This window comes from Aphis gossypii, chromosome 2, assembly GCF_020184175.1.
Source record: "Aphis gossypii isolate Hap1 chromosome 2, ASM2018417v2, whole genome shotgun sequence".
Lineage (NCBI taxonomy): Eukaryota > Metazoa > Arthropoda > Insecta > Hemiptera > Aphididae > Aphis > Aphis gossypii.
Genome location: NC_065531.1, coordinates 20,496,345 through 20,516,401, shown reverse-complemented (window position 1 = coordinate 20,516,401; position 20,057 = coordinate 20,496,345). Strand labels below are relative to the sequence as shown.

At 29.6% G+C, this 20,057-nt stretch overlaps 2 protein-coding genes across 6 annotated transcripts; one reads left to right on the top strand and one right to left on the bottom strand.

The window, feature by feature from the left end:
- Positions 1-2,038: 2,038 nt before the first annotated feature.
- Positions 2,039-14,590, bottom strand: LOC114130960 (pyruvate kinase-like). 5 transcript variants are annotated; one of them, XM_050201326.1, is made up of 16 exons: positions 14,441-14,590; positions 14,257-14,358; positions 11,198-11,325; positions 10,863-11,007; positions 10,283-10,420; positions 9,583-9,851; positions 6,091-6,261; positions 5,801-6,024; positions 5,546-5,732; positions 5,271-5,480; positions 5,018-5,199; positions 4,156-4,401; positions 3,861-4,083; positions 3,424-3,580; positions 2,979-3,025; positions 2,039-2,669 (listed from the first exon to the last, which is right to left on the bottom strand). In XM_050201326.1, the coding sequence occupies exons 4-15, from the start codon at positions 10,913-10,915 to the stop codon at positions 3,013-3,015; spliced, it is 2,073 nt and encodes a 690-aa protein (XP_050057283.1). In that variant the 5' UTR covers positions 10,916-11,007; positions 11,198-11,325; positions 14,257-14,358; positions 14,441-14,590; the 3' UTR covers positions 2,039-2,669; positions 2,979-3,012. The 5 variants fall into 5 exon arrangements, with proteins under 5 accessions (XP_050057283.1, XP_050057286.1, XP_050057284.1 ...); XM_050201329.1 differs by lacking the exons at positions 10,863-11,007; positions 11,198-11,325 and adding an exon at positions 14,125-14,201; XM_050201327.1 differs by lacking the exon at positions 10,863-11,007.
- Positions 14,591-14,715: 125 nt separating this feature from the next.
- LOC114130959 (PHAF1 protein CG7083) lies at positions 14,716-18,178 on the top strand. The gene is made up of 9 exons (XM_027996065.2): positions 14,716-15,187; positions 15,926-16,008; positions 16,070-16,153; positions 16,218-16,261; positions 16,367-16,526; positions 16,607-16,841; positions 16,905-17,110; positions 17,181-17,263; positions 17,336-18,178. The coding sequence occupies exons 1-9, from the start codon at positions 15,124-15,126 to the stop codon at positions 17,649-17,651; spliced, it is 1,275 nt and encodes a 424-aa protein (XP_027851866.1). The 5' UTR covers positions 14,716-15,123; the 3' UTR covers positions 17,652-18,178.
- The last annotated feature ends 1,879 nt before the right edge of the window (positions 18,179-20,057 follow it).

The following is a 20,057-nucleotide window of genomic DNA, read 5'->3' as shown; positions in this document are numbered from 1 at the left end:
CCATTTGTTTAACCATGACTATTTTTAGAACAAATAAATCAATTCAAAGATTTAAATATCCGAATCGTGCATGTTATAAATTACGCTAATAGTACCAATAACGTACTTTTAAAACGGATCGTCGAATTTGATACATAAAATTTCATTTAAATAATGATACATTTTAGCTAATACAGATACATCATTCAGTTCAGAAATTATTAAATCGACAGAATTTGTTATTTTTATAACTATGTTCAAAAAAAAAACAATCCATATAGTATAAAATGACGAAATGATCCATTTGAATAATAATCTTTGATATTCAACAAGTTGATATAAGCTTATTATGCCTTAGCCTTTGGATACGTCCAAAGATGAAAATGGTATGATTTGACTATATCAATTAAAAGTTATAAAATTAAGAATTTATAATAATATTAAACAATGCTGAAGAAAATTAATTTTAGATAAATACAATAAATCTAACAATCGGCGGGAACGGTATAGTAGTTGGTTAACAATTTTATTAATATCCATAAGTTATCGTCTTTAGGAGATTGTTTTGTTTATTTAAACTCAATTTAATTTCTAAATCATCAGCTAGTTCTACGACTTAATTATTTTTTTTAGTATTGCAGTCGATATATTCAATATTGATAATATACATAATGTTGTCTTTTATACGATGTTTTAACAAAAATTATACTATTTATTTATTGTTTTACTCATTTTGTCTGAGTTTTATGCCTGTTGGCTTTCTCGGCGTCAACTTAAATTTATAAACTTTTTTAATTCAATATATTATTCTTTTTACCTCATACCGTATTACGCATTATTATTTAGTCTTAATTGACCAGTATGAGGTACGACCTACACCGTCCAGAGGCGACCACATGACATTCCGGTGCATAAATACGAATACATGAAAACGCCGAGTTGTTACAAACATTTAGCTAACAAGATGGGGTGCTTACACTCATAGGAAAATAGTGAAGGGCGCAAACTACCACCCACTTTTATATGAACCTCAGGATCTGTACGCTCGAATTCCCGTCGGTGAAAGTTGCCAGGAGTTATTCAAAACGAGTGAGGGCGGGAGAGTAGGAATTATTTGGAACCACGGCGAGTGAGTCAACCAATAAAAAATAACATAAATCCTGCAAGATCATTTACACCGAGAGCTTTGATTGCAGCGATGTACTCTTGAAAAGTTACCTCTTTATTCACTTCCAGCTTTAGAGCTAACTCAGAAAAAAATTGCATTTGTGACAAAAACGAATCGCATTTTGCGATTGCACGTTTAAGAAGTCGCTCCACGCGCTCCGTTTTGTCTCCACTCAGGGACATGGTTGTAACAAAAGGATTGCAGAGTGTACTTAGATCCGACTAGAAGGACCAAAATGTACACTCGAATTCTCATCGATAAATGTTGCCGGGAGTTATTCAAAACGAGTGGGGGGCGAGAGAGCATGAATTAGTTGGAACCAGGGTGAGTGAGTTAGCAAAAATAAATAACAGCTCAATTTATGAATAATTGACTAGCGGACTGTAATGACTTATGTATAGTATAGCATGTGATACAATAATGTTCTTATTTTACGGGAAGTGGGGAACCTTATTTGCTACGGTTTACAAGGTGATATTGATACTTAAAATACGATAAATATAGATGTAATAAATGGTCTGACCTGATGATACGAGTGAGGAGCGGCTTCGGGAACAGGTAATGGACGTCGACAGTATTACATCGATACGTGTGTGTGTTTCCGTGGCGGCGAAGGCACACAGCGAAAACGTACAACAACAAATAAAATATGAAGTACGACTTGACGCGTTTGTTTTTCAGCGGCGGCGAAGGCGCACGGTGAAAACGCACAACTTAATGATTAACCTAAATGAATTAACTAACCTTAATGATTTACTTTAAAAATTATAGAGAATCAATCTAATAAGAAATTTTATGGTAAGAGTATTATCTATGTTCTGATGCGTTCATTAGTTAGTTTTTAATGATGATTCAATTTTTTCAACCTTTCTATATGTAAAAATACCATAATAACATCAAAAATAATAATATGTAATGATATTTTAAAAACTAGCCTCCACCGAAAAACACACGCGTCAAGTCATATTTCGTTTTTTATTTGTTGATGTGCGTTTTCCCTTTGTCCCTTCGCCGATGCTGAAAAACACACGCGTCAAGTCATACTTCGTTTTTTATTTGTTGTTGTGCATTTCACCGTGCGCCTTCGTCGCCGCTGAAAAACACACGCGTCAAGTCATAATTCGTTTTTTATTTGTTGTTGTGCGTTTTCCCTTTGTCCCTTCACCTCCACCGAAAAACACACACGTCAAGTCGTACTTCAAATTTTATTTGTTGTTGTGTTTTTTGGCGGTGTTGAAGGCGCACAACGAAAATGCACAACAACAAATAAAATTTGAAGTACGATTTGACGCGTGTGTTTTTCAGCGGCGGCGAAGGGACAAGGGGAAAACGCACAACAACAAATAAAAATCAAAAGTATGACTTGACACGTGTGTTTTTCGGCGGCGACGAAGACGCACGGCGAAAGCGCACAACAACAAATAAAAAGCGAAGTATGACTTGACGCGTGTGTTTTTCAGCATCGGCGAAGGGACAAAGGGAAAACGCACATCAACAAATAAAAAACGAAATATGACTTGACGCGTGTGTTTTTCAGCGGCGACGAAGGCGCACGGTGAAATGCACAACAACAAATAAAAAGCGAAGTATGACTTGACGCGTGTGTTTTTCGGCGGCGACGAAGACGCACGGAGAAAAAACACAACAACAAATAAAAAACGAAGTATGACTTGACGCGTGTGTTTTTCAGCATCGACGAAGGGACACAAAGGGAAAACGCACAACAACAAATAAAAAACGAAATATGACTTGACGCGTGTGTTTTTCAGCGGCGACGAAGGCGCACGGTGAAATGCACAACAACAAATAAAAAGCGAAGTTATGACTTGACACGTGTGTTTTTCGGCGGAAGCCATTGGAGATCCTCATTCCACGATACTGAAAACAAAAAAAACAGTAATTAATTAACATCACTAAATTATATCATATATATGAGTGATTCCTTTATATTACAATTCTTCCTTAATTAATATTTGTTATTTTTAAATTCCAAAACTTTATCATAATATTTAAATGTATAGCCAAGTATATTCTATAATATTATTTAATGCAAAAAGCTTTATTGTAATATAATCGTCTATAAAGAATATAATATTGTCTACAAGGGTATTATAAAAGAAAGTAAACAAAATGTTTTTCAATAACAATACATGGTTATAACTTATAATGTTAAAACGTATTATTTTATGTAGGGTTTAAAGTTAGCATAATTTATATTGCAAAATGGTTCACCAAAAATCAAAAAAAAATAAAAATCTTCTTGTTGGGGTACATACACAATGCGTAATGAGTTAGTGTATCCAGAACCTTTTTTCCATCCAGTGACGACTACTACTGAATCTCCAGAGTTAATGATACCGCTGGACTTACCAAACTTAATGGCGTGCTCTACACGGGTGTCCACATCGTTCAACCAGTCGCTTAATGGTTGTACTGAAATAATACAATTTTGTTAACAAAATAATATGATATGATACTAATAAATATTAACTGTAAGAATCACATCAAATTATTGAAATTAATATGTAGTCACTTATTCATATATTTAAGTATGTACAATATGTTAATCATGCATTTATCCACGCGACAAACTGTCATTGAGACTTTTTATATTATGGCTGGATGCCACACGGGAAAACAGAAGTACACAATTTGTTAAGCAGTGGCATGGTTTATTATTTTCCCTAGACAAAGTATAGATCTATGTACTTACCATTATAGTATAAAGGTAGAATACCACGATAAATATGACATTGGCGGGCGACTTTGGCATTTCTGGTCAGAGCTATGATTGGACAACGTGGGCGATATTTAGAAATGCGATGTGCAGAATGGCCAGAAGATGTAAGAACAACAATGGCAGCAGCTTTACTTTTATTAGCTGCATCTACAGCAGCAATTGCAATTGTGTGTGAAGCATCCAAAGGCAAATTAACCTTAAGCATTTGAAAACGTACAGTTAGAAGATGGTAATTATTATTTGTTTCTTCTTCTAGTAATTAACTTACAGCAGACGTTAAGTCAGCAAATAATTGTCTCTGCCAAACAGCTGTCTCTGCTTCTTTACAGATGGTAGCCATAGTATGTACACACTTAACAGGGTATGCCCCTTTGGCAGTTTCCCCTGATAGCATCACACTATCTGCTCCATCGAGAATGGCATTTGCCACATCAGAATACTCTGCTCGAGTACCACGGGGTTTTTTAATCATAGACTCCAACATTTGAGTAGCACAAATAACTGGTTTACCAGCCTATACATTTTTCAAGAATAAAAATGAAAATAAAATGTTAGTAAATTACCCAAAACAACTTAAATAATTATAATGATAAGCATTCAATTTTCAATTTGTATCAACAATCATAATATAATTAATAGTTAAAATATTCATTTATGATGGTCTTATTTCAATAATAAATTACAAAATGTATACTTTGTAAATAAACAAGTTTATTCTATTTTTTAGGAGGATTTATATTTTGTGGTCTTCATTTTACAAGTGCATATCACAATAAGTTTGTGTTTAGTAATTCATATTTAGCTTTATTACTTCAAAAATTATAGAGAATCAACCTAATAAGAAATTTTATGGTAAGATTAATGGAAAATAATATGTAATGATATTTTAAAAACTAGCACATTATTAAATAAATATAACAACGCAACAAAAATTAAAACAACATAATTATTTAATAAAATCATTTAAGTTAAATTTTTTCATTTATTTTTATAATCTACACTCTGTAGAAACCTACATTTTTTGGGGACACTGTTATATAGTCAAAAGTTTACTGTTATGAATGGCAACTTTATCTATAACTTATAAATTATTATGATAGGGAAGTTAGTTTTTGTTAATTAATTATTACCTTATTACAACGTGCAATCATGGCTTTCTGAGCTAAAAAGACTTTTTCAGGTGAGATTTCAATTCCCAGATCACCACGAGCAACCATAATACCATCCGAAGCTTCAATTATTTCTTGTAAGTTTTTCATGCCTTGGTGGTTTTCAATTTTTGAAATAATCAATATGTTTTTACCTTTTTCACCTTAAAAATATAAATTAAATTATTTTTTAATGATTTAATTGCTATAAGTATTCATCATTGTTAGTATTTACCTAATATCTCCCTGATTTCTTTAACAGCAGCTGCTTCTCTTATGAAAGAAGCAAATATCATATCTACATGATTTTCAACACCGAATAGTAGATCTTTCTTATCCTTTTCGGATACTGCTGGTAATTCTACAGGTACACCAGGTAAGTTAACACCTTTACGACTTCCTAATAAACCACCATTTTCAATATTGCACACAATAGAATTGCTGCCTAAAAAATTAAATTATCATGGTTAAATTTGAGTTATAATTAAAAATTATTATATATCTTTTTACCAATTTCTTTGACAATCAAGGAAATAAGACCATCATCAACATATACTCGGTTGCCTGGTTTTACCACTTTGGTTATGTTGGGATAGTCAACATACACTTTAGTGGCATTACCGCTATTTTCAAATGCCTTGTCTGTAGATAAACTGATTTGTTCACCATTTTTTAGTTCAACTTCAGCTGATCCACCCTAAAATTTTATCAAATAAAAATAAAAAGGTACCTACTAAAAAGTATCTAATAATTAAGTTAACATACGCCTTCTAACAAGCCAGTTCTTATTTCAGGTCCCTTGGTATCTAGAGCAATAGCTAATGGGCTGTAAACACCAATTTTTTTGCTATAATTTTTAGCAGCTTGTCTTAAGTTTTTAATTGTGTTTGCATGGTATTCATGTGAACCATGAGAGAAGTTCAAGCGGCCTACATTCATGCCAGCATCAATCATTTCCTCAAGTGTTTCCACAGCAACCGAAGCCGGTCCTAAAAGATAAAGAAGTTATTTAATGTCTTTCAATATTTTAATATCTTTGAAATTTTAAAACTTACCAATGGTACAAATGATACCAGACAAACGCACATGTTTCGCTTCGACATTGATGTCCAAAGTACTAATATACTCTAAGTAAGTAGTAACATCTTGACTGTAAACACCAAATTTCTTGCAATCATTCTTGTCAATCGTGTCCTCCACCGGTTCCACAGCAACCGACAGAGGTCCTAAAAGATATAGAAGTTATTTAATATCTTTCAATATATTTTTTTGCACTATATGTCTGTATATGTTACATTGGAACAGCGACCACCAAAAACACAATACACTAATTAAATTAATGTTTTCAAAAAAAAAGGGAAAAAAACATCGATGAATATATTAATCGCTTTTTTAATGCGCGTTTCCTATTACTAAATAGTTACAACTATTTGTCTTATTCCACAACAATAGATTTGCTAATAGCTAATATTATATCAAGGGTATGTAGCAATTTCAAACGGCGATCAGAATATAGATAAATAACTACATAAATAAGTAGTATAATTATACCCCTATATCAGGGGTTTCCAATGTGGGCGCTATCGCCCCATCGGTCTAACTAGGAGGTTAGGTTAGGTTACGTGCAAATTCAAAAATTTCAAAACTAAAAGCACATGCTGCTACTAAAGAGCATAATATGTTAAATATTTCTAGAATGTCAGGTTACAAAAATAGTGTGGTTGCTGGGTGTGTTAGTTCTCAAATATCAATTGCTCATCAACAATTTGTTGAAAATAATAGAAATTATTTAAAAAAACTTATTAACATTGTACTGTTTTTGGCTCGCCAAGGAATTGCGTTTCGTGGACACAAAGAAGACACTAACTCACCTAATCAAGGTACCTACTTATCTAGTTAATGAAAATATCTATCATATAAATTATTGAAACTGAGGTATATTTCTACTTTACGGGACACCTTTTTTTTTTGCAATTTTTATTATTGAAACTTAAGGTAGGTAGTTAAGTACACTGAAAACGATGGTGAAGTCAGATTTGGCGCTCGGACATAGTTACGAAGTTATGGCACTCCAAAGTTAGTAGTTATGATGTTAAATAACTTTGAAAATATCTAGACATTTAATTGGATTATTGTGGCCTAGTTTTATTTGTACACGTTGTAATGCTCATTAACCCGAATTCTATCCCGAGACCAGTCTATTAATTTTTCTCACTTTTTCCCATTGTATAAATGGTACTTAATAATTAATAAATGTTATTATTTTATTTATTTGTGGTTTTTAGGACTGTACGATTATTATTATGTTGATAGTACTGTGTTATTTTCATCATTATTATTTATTATGATTAATTATCTAATTATTAGAGAATAACCGTGATCCTACCGACTTTCGAGTTTCGATTATTTGCATAGGTATTAGGTGTAAAATTAATTTAAAAATTCAAACAAATTTATCATTAAAATCTTTTTAAGTAATACCCTAAAATGTATTTTAATCCAATCTCTATTAAGGTGGCGTTACATAGCAAGTCGAGGGATATTTTTGATTTGTGCGGAGCGACGTCGCCGAGGAGCGTAGCGACGAGTGCCGAAACACGCGCAGTCAAGTTTTATGCATTTTACATTTTACATTCCGGCGACCGAAGCCTGTAGGCGTAGGGAGCAATAACTCGCCATTATTTAATACTACAAAATTTTAACATTAAAAATCATTCTGTTTAATGATGTCACACAAAATAAATAATATATTTTTTTTAAAAAAGTGCAAAAAAAAGTCTGTCTAGACCCGGGGGGGGGGGGGTCGAACGCTAATCCCCTGGTTTAGTTTGACAGCGAAGTTACCACAGCACCACAGTTCATCAGAAAGTTATAATGCAAAATGGGTGTTTAAGGATTACAATATAAACAGAAAACTTCAATTAGCTATAACTTTGAAAGTAAGTTCGAGCGCCAAATTCTGATTTCACCATTATTTTTGCGTCAAAAATATGACTAAGTCCCCCTCAAAAAAGGGTGACCCGTAAAGTAGAAAAGTTCCAACTTTTCAATAGAAAACTGTATAGATTTGCAAATTCCTGCTAGACGTATGTTATTGTTTACCACGTATCACTAATTCTAAAGTTGAAAAGTTATGCAATTATAAATACTATATAACCTATTTAATTTTTTCAGTGCCCAAGAGAAAGAGAAGAGAGGTACACGACTAAATGATTTTATGGTGAGCACCACAACAAGTACTATTGATCAGAACTTTCAACAAGATAGTGAAATATTACTTTTATGGATTTTTGGAAAGTTCATGCATTTTTCCCTATACTTGATAATTTAATTGTCAATATGAAATCTAGATTTTCAACACAAAGCTTAGAATTAGCCCAGTCAGTTGAAAGCTTTTTTGAACTTGATTATGAAAAAAGTTTTTACTTTATAATAGTTATAAGGTAATTAAATAGCAGCCAACTAATATTAAAATAATTTGACACATAATCGTGGAGTATTTTTCATATTTTTACATTTAAATAATACTTTGACCTAAACATAGTTCTTTTAATTTTTGTCATTATTTAATATAGATGAAAATGCATTAAAGTGTGAACTAAAAGTAGCAAAAAGGTGTTTAATTAATGCTCAAAATTCAGATGATTCCATAGACCATAAATGGTATGCATTTTTAAGCAAAAACACAATCTCAACTTTTAAAATCAGTTGTTCAACAAGAAGTTTATCCAAATGTTTATTTATTATTAAAGACTGCATTATCTATACCCATAATCAGCTACGTGCGAGCGATTTTTTTCATATATGAGGAGAATTAAGTCATACATTAGGTCAACTATGACCCAAAACAGATTTAGTGATCTGGCTATACTTAATATAGAAAGAGAACTATCTAATAAGATAAATAATGATGATATTTTAAAACTATTTTCATTAAAATATAGGCGTATACAGTTATAAATTATAATGTAAATTTGTTTTTATTGACTAGGTAATATGTTATACTTTGATTCTATCTCTATGGTTTATTTTTAATTTTAGGTGATTTGTGATTACTAAATGCTAGGGATAGTTACAGGGGGGGGCTTTGCCTCCCCCCACAAGTTATTTTAAACTTTGGTTTTTTAGGACTCTAGCCCCTGTAATTATTAAATCCTAATTATGCCCATGTATCGCCCCCTTGAGGGCATTTTTTATTTTGAAGGGGGCGCTAAGGGGGGGACTCATATTATATTATTATTATTATTATTATTATATTCATATTATTAGAAGGTATTTAAATATAAAATTAACTGAACTGAAGCATTAAAATGTTAAATTATATTTTTTCTTTAATTAAATTTAGCTATTTAGCTCATTAAAAACTAAAATGTTAATCTTTTGAAAAAATTGATTGAGAGGGGAGGTATGAGATTTTAAAAATCTAAAAGGGGTGTTGAGTAAAAAAAGGTTGGGAAACACTGTCCTATATTATGGTGTGTTGTGTATATACCATAACCACATGTCCGAATACATCTAACATATTGCAGATATATTTCTAAAAGTACCTTTCAACCCTTCCTCAGAGGCGACGTCTATCGGTACGTCTATGGGCTTTCTGTTGTAGTTGTACATGTCCGTTAGGATTTTAAGCGCTTTCCCCCTTTCCTGGACATCCCGGCCACTGATAATCACTCGCGATGACTCGTTTTGGATCAGATTCTTGGCCACGGCCAGCCCAATGCCTTTGGTACCACCGGTGTTTACAGGTACTTTTCCTGCCAGGTCCATGTATTGGCGACATCCGAAAAACGATAGATTTTCTGGTTTCGACGGTCTATGTAATAATTTTTATAGGTAGGTACGTTATTATTTAACTCCGTAATATACTAAACAATGTTAAATTGAATGCGAATATGATTAACTACAAACATTAACTTTTTTTTACGGTTTCAACTAAAATTATTGGGTGGTAAAAATAGTTTATTAAATTATTTACATTTTATTTGAAAATGTATTATATATTTATATAATATAATCTTATATATTAAATATTTAAAACTCAATTACAATTTGATAAGCGTAAATACACAAGGAAATATGTATTATGTACAATATAGTGTATTAGCTAGTATGTACACTGTACACTGTACACTATATATTCGAATTAAAATCATAAATATATAGTCTACTATACATTTATAATAGGTAGGACCTTTAAATACACTGGTGAGTAGTGATTTTACATTTATAATCGTATACACACACCTGGATAAATCTTCAATGATTCTTTTCAAAACAGGTTTATTATTAGTTTGATCATCTGGCCTATTTTCTGGTGTTTTAGAATCTTCTCCATTACCATTATCACTTTGAAAGTATTTGACGATACCGCGAACTTTAAATCTTAAAAGCAAACATAAATATTTTATTCCCTATTTTAAATACTTATGAGTAACAAGATTTGAATATGTTCATATTATTAAATTTAAATTTTACAAAAAGTAAGTTATTAGTTTATTACTATAAAAGTTTAATAGATAAAGATATTAAAGATAAAATAATATGATTATTATACAGCAATTCATAATTATAAATTAATATGAAACAAAAATGAGGGTTTTTTTTTATCCAGTTATAAGATTATGGTAATAATACGCCATTAAAGCAAATTATAAATTACTTAATAATTATTATTTTTTTTTTATTAGTTAATTTTTAGGGGATTGTACGTGAGTAGAGCTACAATTATAAAATAATCCTGTATTATTTTATTATTAGACTCAAGAAGTTCTGAAAAATACAGGTACCTACACTACAGAACAAAAGTATAATATTGTTTACGTACCCGTCAAACTTCAAATTGAACAGTTTGTTTAAAGCTAATCTTCGAATAGCCATTTTCACTTACGTTTATAATTATTACTTGTAATAATAAATATTCATAAATCTCATCAATATACAATACAATCAAAAACTGTGATGAATAATTACTGAGAACAATAAATTAATATTTGATTATTTATTGTAGAATATAGTTACCTTGGAAATAATATGATTAAATACTTGTAATTATAAAAAATGCTAACATTTATATTATTAATTAATAATTAGTACTGCAGTTCATAATAATTAATATGATTAGAATAATAATGTCTAGGAGCTGATGACATATGAATTTACCGAAATAATTAAAAACTAGGGATCGGTGAAACTCGATTGCGGGTGTTTGGAACTTTGGAAGCCGCCTTCGAGGTGTTGGAGTGAAAATTGTTTCACCGGAAATTCGGTCAGAAATGGTAATCGGGTGTCTAGAAAAAAAATCATGCATTAAAAAAGTAGGAAAAGTACTAAAGTCGATTGTCGTGCTTGTGCACATTCAATTATTATTATTTTTATTTTATAAAACATATTATCATTTTATGTAAATGTAAAGGAATGTAAAAGTTTGTCTCTACGCTTTGCCGGTTCTTTTTTAACTTTTTAAATTAAATATAAAAAATAAATAGTAATTCTGGAGTTTCTAGTTAACAGTACTAAACCGATGTAATACCGTGTCCCGTTGCAAGCCCGGTTCTTTTTGTATATAAAAAATGTATTTAGTGAAAATAATAATATGAGTGTCTAGCTATCAGTCATCATATAATGTAAAATGTAAATCGATACCCGAAATAGCAATCCGCCTACGGCGGATTGTCATACCTCCTGACGTCATAAGTCTAATGTTGTAGGTATTGTAAGATAAGTTAAAGTCGAATAACATGTGAATTCAAGTTAAGTTGTTAGTTATCATTGGGAAAAATCGATTTAAACTTAATTAAAATATTAGTCAAGTATTATAATATAGTAGTAGCCAGTAGGTATTATTTTCTTAATATTAATACATACAATATTTATATACATAATATTATATTGTGTTTCATTAGGAAGTTACCTATTTTTTTTTTTAACAATATAAAAATATAATTAAATTAAATTAAAATTAAAATTGTAGAATTATACTCAATAACTTATATTCACTATAAATCAAATACAGAAATATAATTGGTGAAATATTCTGTAATGATATTATGCTCGCTTTTACATATCATAATTGTAAATTCGTTATTTTCATGCAATAAAATAAATAACGGTAAAGTTTACGCACGCATGTAATATACCCTAAAAACCCAATAAATCAAGTCACTGATGATTCGAACGATTCCCATTATTTAGTCACATACAGGATACTACGGGATTATAACGGTACGGCGCAACACATGCAATTTTTTCATGGCCGCCGGGGATAGGGGATGGACCTGTCGGGGTCTCTGTCGCCAAGGATTGAGACAATTTTCTTTGGAGACACCGACACTTTTGACCGGGCCGCCGATGGTTCTGGCGAGCTTGACCTAAATCGTCTCCTCTCATCAGTGTACGAGCACTATTCGATCAAACAAGTGCAGGAGCACATCATAGACAGCCAACACATACCTACTCAAAAGATCCTGCGAGCGACAACTGTGCCGTTTCATTTTTTTAAACGAAATTTAATCAGTGTTCACTGTTCAGTCATTTCTTTTTGAGTATTTAAAATAATCCTTTCTCTCCTTATTACGTAGACTGCGTTTTCAGACAGCTACGGATAAGGTAAGGTGCATGCGCATCGATATTTATATAGGTATCATATTTTATTTATTAATTTATTAGAATTTAATAAATTAATAATTCACTTAATATTTTATCAACGGTAGGTATACTTAATCGTTCTCGAATCACGACCTCGAGAGCCCTCCGACGATCAGGAGGAAAGTGATCGCGCAAATTTAAAATAATAAGTCATAAGTTAAAATAACCAACAACTTCTAACTACTTATAAATATATACAAGTCATTCATTCAAGGCTTGTGTCCCTTGTGATTGCCTTACAATTTATTTAGACCACTTAATCTCTTATACATAAATAATACATTATAATATTAAATAATATATTAATATTATTATTAGTATTATTTTTAATCTTTTTTTCTTTTCTTTTCTTTTTGCATTATTACAATACAATACTTAAGTTTACTAAATTTATCTCCTTACATGAGTTACATGACGTTAATTAATACTTAAATGTTGCATAATATCAAAAGAAAAATATCCCAACGATGACAGCAGAATTATTAATGTTCAATAGCATTTGCATAATTAAAACATAAAATGTTATTCATATTCATATAGGTATATGTAGGAAGACCACAATTCATTAAATATTTAATTCATCATTAATTAAGTAAAGATAATTCCTTATTTAATTAATTAATTCCTTATTCCTTATTTAAAATATTTAAGACATATAAATCCAATTACAAAATACACTGTTAATGTTTTTCAAAGCAGTGTATACTTGAAATACTCAACAATTCATATCATACTTACATATGTGATATGTAAGTATTTTTATAATATATACAATACACTAGTCACTTGGTATGGGTAATGTAGGCTGATGCGCTAATGCTTGATAGACATCAAGAGTCAAGACTTTCAGGAACTAAGATCTTTAATTTCTATCTAAGTCTGTAGATTATTTTCCCTCAGATTTCAGAATTGTTTTTATATAGTTTATGATCATTAATAATTTTATTATAATTCATGTAATAGTCAATAGACTATTCTTATAAATTATTATCAACTAATCAACTAATCAATGCCATGATATTAATAATATCATTAATAGTGATCCACCCGATGTGCAGCAGTGTACTTACCAACTTTTTTTTAGTAATCTTGTGATCAAAACGAACCAACAATGAGCTAATTTACTCACTCCCTCATACCGTTTAATATAATCACATATTTAATAGGTAGGTATATTGTAGGCGCTCTGTGTATATCAATACTGATGACATAAAATAAGAATAAATTTACCACAAGTGGGATAAATTATGCAGGTATTAATCTTAAAACTGGGGATGCTATAAATAGGTGACACTTATAATAAAACCCTTCCGCCAAATCACGCTTATATTACGTCGGACGACTTGAAACCCATAGAAACTCTAACTGACGAGTGGCGACCGATATATTATTATGTAATATGTATATACAATATTATGATATATTATATAATGACGGACAACCTTGTTAACAGAATCACAGCAACTCTATTCCGATTGATGACTGCGCAGGTCTGCGTCCATGACGAAATATGATTGAACTTTAAAAGTGTAAAGTATATTATATACGGGCACTGAGCAGTATAGGGTACCTACTTCGTTGTGACTGCATCATAATTCACAGTGCACCACTGGCCAATTCGGACGACGACGGTTCCAGTTCGGCAACGAGATAATAAGCGTAATGTTACGTAATAACTAGATAATAATAATTAATGAAATGCAAGTTGCGACAAAATGGATATTATAATAAATAATAATATAACATATATATATTTACCATAATATTACAATTCATAATAACTAATAAATATAGTACAGCAACTGTACGAGTATCTACTACAGCACTAGTTATAGTAGTTACTATACTAACTGTTACTTGTTAGTAGTACAGTAGTACACCTTGATTGCAAACAACAACAAAGCAACAAAAACAACCGTTGCCCTCTCCTCCACGACAACGTCCACCGCCCGCACGTCTACGTCGTGTTTATGTTCGGTCAGCTGATTACCGACAACCGTAGAGTGATTACGCGACCGAGTTGTATAATATTATATACGTATATTGTGTGCCCGCCGTAGTACAGTGGTGTTCTTCATTAGGCTATTTCGCAGTTAGCAGCAGCTGATTTATTTATACTTGATAGAATCGTATGAAATACGCTCGGTTTTTGATCATTAATTCTCGCGCTGTTGCAATTTTAATTTATAATCGTTCCGCCGTTTAAAGGCCAATCGAGATTTGCACAATTTTTTTTTTTTTTTTTCACAATTAGTTTTTGTTGTTGGCCACAAACGGACGTTGATGGCTATGCGCCTATGCCAATGCCATTGCCATAACTCTCTTTCCCGGAGACGGACGTCTCTTTAGCACAGTCGTTTTAGTTCGATATTGTTTAGTGTTGGCGTTTATGATTTTTTTTGTTTACCTACAGTATTAGGTAATTTAGGTGCGAAAGAAAAATGTTAACGTTAGACGTCGTGCCCGAAAGGTCTCTGGGATGTGAACAATGGGAGTTCGTCCTGGGTAAGTACCTATTCATAATGATGGTAGTATTAGTTTTGTCCAGTTTATTACTCACTACAATGTCATCTAAAACCCAAGGAGGTTTTATGTGATACACACAGATGTTGAACAATCAATTAGTTAAAGAGTTTATGATTTATTTAGTTTGTTTATTATAACTTTTAAAAATAACATTAATATCTGCAGTTGCGTTTCGTTTTTAAAAATTATGAAGTCTTAAAACAGCATACCATTTAGAAGTTGATAATTGAACAAAAGACCGTGTAGATATTATACATAGTACCTATTACATTACAACTTGTTGACAAAGAAATATTTATTATTACATCAAACGATCAAACCATAAATTATTTGGTCAAACAATATTATATTTACTACTAGTAGTAAACTAAGTTGTTCAATAATTTCTAGAAAACAGATATTTGTATATACAATAATAGATATTATATATTATTAATATATAATATTTTAATTATCAACTGATTTATATTTATTTAATATTTAAGTTATTAAATATTGGTATTTAAGTTATAACAAGTGATACAACTGCCCAAAGGCCAAAGTTAATTGTTTTTGTCGTTCTAAATTAATATATTTTGTTTAAATTTATTATTTTTTATAAATAAAACTCTGGTTTAATTTTAATTTTATTTATAATTAAACAATCATAAAAAAAAATTTAGATTTAGAAAATGTGATAATAAAATAAATATCTCAATAATATGTTTTTGATATTAGGTATGCATTTTTGTCAAGCTGTAGCAATAATTCAGTCTCAAGTTGGCATTATAAAAGGGGTTCAAGTTTTGTATAGTGATAAGGTAACTAATTTCTATTAATTTTATAATTTAACTTTTATAATATATTCTTAAAATTTTACAGAACCCTTTAGATATTGATCTCATATTAGACCTTCCTCAAGATGGTATTCGATTTATATTTCATCCTGTATATCAACGTTTAAAGGTAAACTAATCTGTTGTGTCTTAATAATATAACACTAGCCAATTTAACGTTATCATTTTTTCAGATGATTGAAATTGTTAACCTGAAAAATATTAAACTAAAATATTGGCAAGTATTCAATACCATCCATAATCATAAATGTTTATGTTCTACTTATAAACACCATAAGTAATTCCCTTTCATTATATTAGTTTCATTTTTATTATTTTGTAGTGGTATGATGTTTAACGCTCCAGAAGTGATGCCCACCATTCAACAAGTTGAACATACTTTTGGTGCTACTCATCCTGGTGTTTTTGATGCTGAAAAACAAACATTTACATTAAACTTTCGAGGAATTTCATTTTGTTTTAATGTGGATTCTAAATTTCAGGTATAACTAATATTTTTTAACTATTTTAACAAATGCCTATACTATTATAGTATTATTAACATAGTTATTTTATTTTTCAGGCTGGAAGCGCTCAGTGTGGACTTGGATCTTTGCAATTTGCTAGTGGAACATCCCCAAATGTCAGTCGTGTTATTATATTCTCTGGGAGTCCGCTTCCTGGTCAAGATATTCTAAATATTCCATCACATCCTTTGTCTTGCTACAAAGGGTTATCTTATTTAGAACGATTAGAGGTACAAAGAGATCTTAAAAATACTAAAGGATTTTTGATACAATTATACTTAGAAGGCTCTGGTAATGTTAAAAAAAAATTTGAATTTGAATAATCATTAATTTGAAATTATTTAATTTATCTAGGTTCAAACCGTGGTCGTAAAGTCACTTATAATCGTGAAATTAATTTTGGAATGTCATGTCAAGATGTTACCTCTATGCTAGGTACCCCATCACAGGTTTTCTATAAATCTGAGGACAAAATGAAAATACATTCACCTAATGTTCATAGACACATATCTGTTCCCAGAAGATCGGATTACTTTTTCAATTATTTTACCTTGGGTTTTGTTAGTATTTTTTTACCATAATATTTTTAATTTAAAAGATTAATTAAATATTTTTGAAAATGATTTACAGGATATTCTTTTTGATGCCAAAACGCACAAGATAAAAAAATTTATAGTTCATACCAATTTTCCTGGTCATTATAATTTCAATATGTTAGTATTTAAATTTTAAAATATTTTATTTGTATCTCATGACAAAACTACTAGTAATTTTTTTTTATATAGATATCATAGATGCGAATTCTCCATTGCTCTAACTTCAGAGAAATCAAAATACAATCTATCAAATGATAGTAAAAAGTATGATAAAAAATCAAAGCCAATTATTGTGAATACATTTACTAAATGGGACGAGATATCTGAAAGACTTAAACATAGTGAAAGGCCTGTTGTATTAAATCGTGGATCATCTGAAAACTCTACTAATCCTTTTGGATCAACATTTTGCTATGGTTACCAAGATATGGTGTTTGAAGTTATGCAAAATCAACATATTGCTTCCATAACATTTTATAAAAATGACATTGAAGATGATGTATGACGAAAATTAGTCGCCACATCCTACCCAGTGGCCTTAATGTGTTTTTATAATCAATCAGTCTCGTACCATGACTAACAGTATTTAAAAATGAAAAAAAAATATTACATACCTTATCAATGTACAAAAAAAAAAATTCATTTAAATATGCATTATACCTATAACATGTAATATGTGTATACATATGGTATATTTAGTTTTTGACTAAAACATAATTTGTATGATTCTATACAAATAGTTATTAAGTATAAAGTCAAGTTTCATAAAAAAAAAAAAAAAAATGTTAAGTTTTTCCAAATTCTTTGGGGATAAAAATCGTGTTCATGTAGATATTAATTTTAAATATTATTTTATGTATATACATAGCAATATATTTTTCTTGCTATAATTCTTTGTCTAAGGCGTTCTTAATATTTTATCTATTTTAACATGTTTACATATTGCGCAGTTATTTTAATGTATTTAAACATATTTATTTATTTATTTATTTATATAGAAACTTGACAATTTTAATTACCACTGTCTAATTTACTTAGTTAATAATTATTTTCTATCTATTAATTTATTAATTTAGTTGTAACTACTTAATTAGATAATTTAACATAAATTTTAAAAAATGCGATGTATGATCTCAAACAAAATGTCACATGAAAATATTTTTTATTAGTTAAGTACAACAAGCCCCATATTTTGACTCGTGTACAAATAAACTAATTTAGTGATCTACATCTTTTATAGACATTAATATATTTTAAATGTCCCAAATTATTCATTGTATTTGAATTTAGATAACACTTGTGTATCTATACCCATGGTCCCAAAATCTCTTAATGTATCTACATATTGTAACAGCAATATAGTACTTGTAATTCAACTTTATAACTTTAAATTTACTATATTTAAGTATATATTTTATTTATTTTTCATCAAATAGTATATTATTTTTAAATTTATAAGTTATTAGTAAAACGTTTTGTAAGACTTAAAATATGAACTATTCCAGAATCCGTTACCATAATACAGAGTATTTTTGATGTTAATACAACATATGTTATGTTATTAAATTTTTATTAACTTATTGCATTAATTTGTCTTTTGTAAACAATCAGCAGTATTATTTAGATGGAATTATCTTTTACATTTGTAGTATCAGATACCATTGTAGAAATAAAAATTCTAAGTAAGGGATTAGATAACTTCATAAAGTAATATTTTAACGTTATCTACATAATATCAACGAAAGAGGTTTAAAAACAATAGTGATGTTCCTAATGAAATATATCAAATTCTCCAAAAGTAAACATCTTTATCCGTAGAGTATAAAATTATTACTTTTATTAACACCAATTGAGATGTTTCAAGTAATTTAGTATAAATTCAAATAGCTGAGCTCTCAATGTGTTATCTATATTTAAAATAAACAATCACTACACAATGAAACCTGGTATTTTGCAATAACACGTAATTTTTATCAATATAATTGGATGTATTAATTTAATACATGCATCAAACCAGAAAAAATAAATCTCCCACGAGCATAAGTATATTCTTTCTCTCTTCCATTTTAGTATTTATATGCCCATCTATGTCGGCAAATTAGTAAAGTTTATCACAATACTATTAATTTGTAAATGAAAATAAGTTATGTCAAAAGAGCCCAGAAACGTATTTATATGCAATGATCAATCATTTAATTTAAATTTAATACATTAATGACACTTACGACATACTTGCTATTCCCTAGCCCAAAGAACTATATAAAAAAAAGTATTAAGATACAAATGACATTATTTTATTTCATAATAAGACAAATGAATAATAATTAAACACATTTCACTTTATTTTCAACTTCAATGGTTTTTAAAACCAATCAAATAAATAAAAATATACAATTGTTTGACAATCATTAAACATAATAAATTCAGTTTTAAAATTATTGCTTATAATGATCTATTTTTTAAATAATAAAATACATTCAGGAACTAAACCAAGTGATGTTTTTCTATAATTAATAAATCAAGTTTTTTTTGTTTCTTAGTAAGTAACAATATTTGTATTTAATTTATATTAAATGTATTTTCTAAATTTATTACAATAAATTATAAAATACCCAGTAAATTCTCTTAAACCACAAGTATTTTAAAATTTATTTTAATATTTTAGGATTTACGGTTTTTAAGATACTTTATTCTTGAAAATAAGGGTTGTCACCTAAGAAATTGATTTCAATATTAAAAATTAAATCATCAAACACTTGTTAATTTAAATAAGTACTTGACCACAAGAACATTAGAACCTCGATTACACAAACCCTCTATTATCTGAACATTCTTTTATCCATAATAACATAATACGTAATGTATAATAATAAGTCAATAATATTATGTAAATAATTCTATATTTATTGTA